Raw genomic sequence first — 6000 nt, forward strand, 5'->3', positions numbered from 1 at the left:
AAACAAGAATTGCTATGAGAAAAAATTCCCCTGGAGCGGGAATCGAACCACGGACCTTTGACTTTCCGGGCCACTGCGCAGACCACTACGCTATCCAGGTTCTTTCATTCTCATGCCAATTATACCGAGGCTCATCGTACTAGGTGTTTTAATCGTGTTTGAACTTCGAACTCAACAAAAAACAAGCAATCAACCCAAAATACATGCATGAGAGTATAAAACCTATTAGTGCATAGCATATATTTGTTTTCCTGCTAAACATCCGTGGATAGTTGAGAATCATATAGACGTAAAATTTTAGTATATCTTCGAGGATATATTTTAAAAAGCTTGTTTACAAAGTAAGTTTTTGAAAATGTGTTTTTCATTGGCACCAGTAAAAAAACGCGTACAAAATTTTCCTGGGCAAAACTGTATCAATGGGAGTGCTATCGTTTCAACAAGCGTAGCTGAAGCATTTAAATATCTTGACTTGACGAGTGGAGAACGGCGTCGTCAATTAATTCTCTGCATACTTCGGCACTGCTTCAAGGCCTTTTAAAGGTGGAGGGACTTGGCTTTGTTTTATCGGGTTCATTGATGAACCGGAAACGATTAGTGTTGTCGTTTGGCTATACGCTTGGCAACTAAGAGGTAAATGTTATGATCCTTATTTATCTACGCAAATTGCCTACTAAAATATGAGAGCTCATTGCTTTGGGGGTCAGCAAATAAGGTACAAAATGACGGCTAAAATTACGTGCGTTCAGGGCACACGTTCTTTTCTTTTGTGAAAGTCATGATTTTACTGACGGTTGAAATATCACCGCTAAGCGAGTGCCTAATTTGTCTCCGCCAGCAAAAGTGACGTAAGTTTATAATAAAATTGTCTTATAATTACTGAGGTTTCTTATTTTTACTACGGGAGACTACGAAGGGAATTCCTTTACGCGAGGAAATTCCAAGTTTAACACATTCACACCAATCGCGAAAGTTTTAACAAACTGATTTGCGTTCGTGAAAATATGAAATAAGTAAAAACTTCAAAGATAGGACTCTGTGCTCCAAATGAACAACGACTGTATTGTATTGATTTATGATTGATACATATTCCATTAGGACCCATGGGTTTTGCTGCAGTGGACAGACTTGGATAGATTTCGAGAAACAATAATAACATAATGATTTTACTTAAAATGAAGCTAACGACTGATCTGATGATCGACCCGTATAGACATCATCCATACACATCTATTCCCTTTTGCAAAGAATTAAGTCTTGTATAAAATGCATAATTATATCATATCAGTACTGAACAATTTACGAAACCTATGAAAATGCATTTGATCAACCTTTGTGGCATTTTTGGGAATATGTATCTACTACTAATTTAATAATTTTTTGCATGTTTTTTTTGTCATTTTTGTGATTATTCCATGAGCTAAATTAATGGTGTAGTTCATAAATGGTGTGTTTACAAGAACAGTAAAACATTTGCTGTCTAATTACATTGTAAATATAAAAAAAAATGATATATTCAACGATGACCAGTTCTTATAGAGATAAGGCACGGTACGAAAATACGTATTTGATACTTTTTATGGCACCGCACAAGTGTAGCACGTGGGTAGGTTGAAACTACTGGATGGTTGCGCAGGACATTCCTGGCCTTCAGCATAGTCTCTCTGAGTTATCTGAGGCGGCTGATGCTTGTTACATCATTGAAGGCGAGATTCGGCTGTGGAATCGTCGAGACCTTGAACAAGTTACGGTGGCGACTCGTAAAACTTTCCCTTTTGCCTGCATAGGCTATCCAGCGTACTCAACCGCCGAAAAAGAAACATCACTGACGGAGTGGTCTTTCACACGCTGCTGAGAAAATTGAAAACCTGTTTTGCACTACGCAACGGGAAAGGTCAAGTTTGTCTGGAGCTGACACGCATACGATTTCAAGATTTGGCTTACTTTTGGAATTTTACATTCTTGCTCCACTTTGAATGTTCATCCCTACAGCGTCTACTCTATATTGAAACGTGCGCTCCCAAGGTATGGAAATTATTCATTTCTGGAATGATTTGAGCATGGAACTTCTTTCATTTCTCCATTATTTTTTATGAAGATTTGCAGCGCATACATCTATCGACTCTCCATTCCTGCTATAGCTTCACTTAAATTTGTTTATTTATTAATTACTGTTAAAATATCAACCAGAGCAATTCGTCATAAATTTTTATTCTTATTATGATTCAAACATAAAAATTTATGTTTGAATCATAAAAATGTATGTTTGAATCATAATAAGGCTTTGGTGAGACGTCATCTGCATTATTGCGATACAGATTCAAATTATGAATCATGTATGAAAAATAGTTTTAAAATAATTATAAAAGTATTTTACATTTATTCAATAAATGTAAAATAAATTTCCCTATCTTGGTGTCATGGATTAAATGTGTATTCCCATCAATATATTTAGAATGGTTTAAATTGCACAAATGTGGATATCTGTTCTTATCTGAACGGGATCAGAGCAGTAAAAGTTTCTCGTTTAAGTCATATAACAGCACAAGTGTTTATACAATTGCCAGACATTTTCCTATTGTTATCTTAATTCGGAAACCCTTACTCAGTGATTTAAATCGAAGGTTGGCATGGATTGGCAAGGATAGAGCTCACTCCGAACTAAGTTCGTAGGCGTATGAAAATCTGATACGGGGGCCAGTTCCTTCCCTGGGTCACTTCGCAATTTCGGGATTTTGATTTGGGGTGCCGGAAGCCTTCACCTGGGATTTGAACGTGAGACTTCTCGATCAGTAGCCAAGCGGTCTATCCACTGAACTACCTCGCTCCTTATTATCTGTATTAAATGTTCCAAAAACTATTCATGCAAGAAAACACGCCTTTTTCCACCTATTTTAGCCTTTCGTATTATTGAATAAACTAAAACTCTCATGTAGAAGGTACACTCTTCCGTTACTTTTGCGAAGAGTACCAACAATTTTATAATTCTAACATGTAAAAACTTACGGGGGAAAGATTTACGAATTAAAAAAAAAGATCCATTGGCCAGCCTACGGAGGAGCACCAACATATTTATTTTTCTCGTAGTCTATTAAAAAAAGGCGTAACTTAACGAAATTTAAGGACTCAGATCTCAACGAAATCTACGGAATTAGCTGTTTTAAGTGCGCCAGAAATTTTTTTACAAGATTTTTCTTACTTGATTTATCTTTTTTTCTATTTCATCGATGGAACGTTGTGATTGACTTTTAACCCAATTCGCATTGCCGGATTGGCTTGCAAATTTTATTAAAGATCAAAACCAGACGATAAGGGAGTCTTACACTATTCCTAGGTCTTCAGAGACAGTGGAGACAGAGTGAGGCTGAATTTTTGACAGTTAACATTTAAAGTGATCGCTTAGCTTTAGAGTAAGTATTAATGACTTCATTCTTCATTGGTTCAGCAGGGGTCATCCGGGATCATGGTTAACACGTCTGCCCAACCAAAAAGAAGGTTACAGGTTCGAATTCTGACATAGTCAGATAATGTCCTTAACTATTTAGATGTTGTTTACAAGGTGACTGTACGCGTCCAGCATCGTTTAAGTCTTTGCTATTTCGCACTTTACATGAGAAAGTTTTTAGTAGCCTTATATTCCTCACTTGTAAAATGAAATTGTGAAAATAACATTACAGTGGGTTAAAAAATCAATTACAAATTTACATTTATACCCTAACTGAAAAGATAAAAATGAAAAAGGTTAAAAAAACACGCTTTTTAAAAACAGTATAACTTGCAATAAATAGTAAAAAAATAAGCTTTTCATCACCCGGAGAAAAAAATCGTGCTTACCAATCCTTACTCACCTATAATGCTCTTCTACACTCATTTATAGTAAACCTAAAAAGTATTTTTTGGAAGAAGCGTGTTTTTTTTAATCTCTTTTTATTTTACCTGTACAGTGTACACATCTACGTAATTGATGGAGCCTTTATGGAATATATATGTTTTCACCACGAGTTAGTGTTCCTGTCGTGACATGATAAATATAGTCTTCTTTTTTCTTCTGTTTTATGAAATAAATGATGTTACTTGTACCAATATCTAAAAAAAATCCTCTCCATTGACAAATATTTTTTTTTCAAAGCGATCTAAATTCAAACATATGAATTTTTCGCGGAAAATGTTCCTCGTATCAATACCGAAAAGATTTAGCAACGAAAATATTCTATGATGACATTTTATATCGGGTATTTATCCGATTAACTAGGTACCTATGCACTGTATGACAAGTGAAAAAAGTGTTGATTTTACTTGTGTAATCAATGTAAATATCCCACAGTCTAAAACTTTTCCATCGGAACATACATCTACACCAGACGCATGGTATTGAGATTTTAAATTCTTTTCTTCTGTCATGTTCAAATACGTATTAGGAAACATGTTTGATGATAAATATATATTATTGTGGTGCCTTATTTTGGCCATCCAAAAATTTCATTGGAAAAAAGGCCCAAAACTACAAGTGTTCAAATTTTCTCTTTATGATTGTTAGCACAAAATAATCTTTCTCTAATCACACACATTTATATTATTAGCGATTAAAAGCGATAAACAAGAAAAAATATTCACTTTTAGATCAGATTTAGATTTAGATTCAGATCCGGAGACTTTATTTTATAGTATCATGTTACTATCATTAGAATTTATTTATTAGGGAGATTAGTGACCCATTGAGACGGGTGTTGGGTCACTAATCGGAGTATCCCGGGTTTTTATTCTGGATGAACCCTTTGGTCATCTCTGAAGGGAAAATACTAGAGGTGCGAGGTAGCCAGGTAAAGAAATCATACTAAGAATATGTCGTATCATACGTCTGTGCCTTATTCTGGGGTGAGCTTGACCCTCACTTTTCCAAGCCAACCATCGAGTTAGAGTGAATGATTTAGGAGAAAATAGCAGATGATGAGAAAACAAATAAATTTAAATCGCTTGAGCTAGGATTCACGTATGAGCTGGCTAACCAACTACTGAGAATATAAAGGACAAGCGACTATGGATATCTAAGCAATGAAATCGTTGGGAAAATGTAAATTAATTAAATTTTCTAAACTAACGGTCTAGTGCTAATAACTCAAATAGTTACTTTGATATGTATATCATACATACTGTATCCGATTTTCGGAAAATGAGGCTGCTTCAACATCCAGCACTGAAGTGCAACACAGTCCTGTTTCTTCTGCTCTTCCTTCTTCACATTATTAGCGTTTTCGCACTCACTGATCACCACCATCTTGAAAAATGTTTTGGTCCTGCTTGTATCAAAACACAATCTTCTCTCCGAAGTGTATGCGCGTAAACCCTTATCGATGGAATCCGAAGATCAAGCGAACTGACGCAGTTCGTCCGGAAACGTTGAGACGCCCTCCGCCGCTTCGAGCATCAGGGAATCCACTCGAGGAATGCGAATTTCGGTTTGTGAAGCAGGAAAATACTCGTGCGGGCGTCTTGCGACTTCGGTGTGAAATATGTCAAGGGCCAGCGAGCGTTGAAGTTCCCACAGCGATCAGTCCAGCCGCCCGACGAGCATTGAAGTCACCGCCTGCAGCGGACTCCGCGGAGGCTTGTCTCCTCCCCTCCCCGTCTTCGGGGTGCCCCTCCTTCACTCTCCCCGCACCGAGGAAACGACCATAAATATTACCCCACCCACAGCTCCGCGAAGCGTCTTCCGCACCTCCCATCCCCACGGAACTCTCCCTTTCTATGCCCAACCACCATTTCGCGTGCGGCGCCATCGAAATGAGACTCGCGAAACGAAGTGCATATATACGAGTGTTGTCCAGAAATGAAGGTCCGTTTACGAGTTAAACATACCCAATTATTTATAGCTTTCTAACTTAATGCCAATGAATTCCAACAATTACCGACCAAAAATTACTGAGAGCCATTACACAGAGGAAAACAGTAAGGAAACCAATTCGTGAGCTTACGGACAGTTTAGGATAGAATCTTCGCGAT

At 37.2% G+C, this 6000-nt stretch overlaps 1 protein-coding gene across 1 annotated transcript in view; it reads right to left on the reverse strand.

Annotated features, from left to right (window-relative positions):
- LOC124155681 (alpha-tocopherol transfer protein-like) overlaps window positions 1–5589 on the reverse strand; it is a 30763-nt gene extending 25174 nt beyond the window's left edge. The window contains exon 1 of the mRNA XM_046529709.1: window positions 5152–5589. Coding sequence (XP_046385665.1) covers window positions 5152–5275 — 124 coding nt within the window. The 5' untranslated portion in view covers window positions 5276–5589. The remainder of the gene's footprint in view (window positions 1–5151) is intronic.
- Window positions 5590–6000: the final 411 nt, after the last annotated feature.

This window comes from Ischnura elegans, chromosome 3 (genome assembly GCF_921293095.1).
Source record: "Ischnura elegans chromosome 3, ioIscEleg1.1, whole genome shotgun sequence".
Lineage (NCBI taxonomy): Eukaryota > Metazoa > Arthropoda > Insecta > Odonata > Coenagrionidae > Ischnura > Ischnura elegans.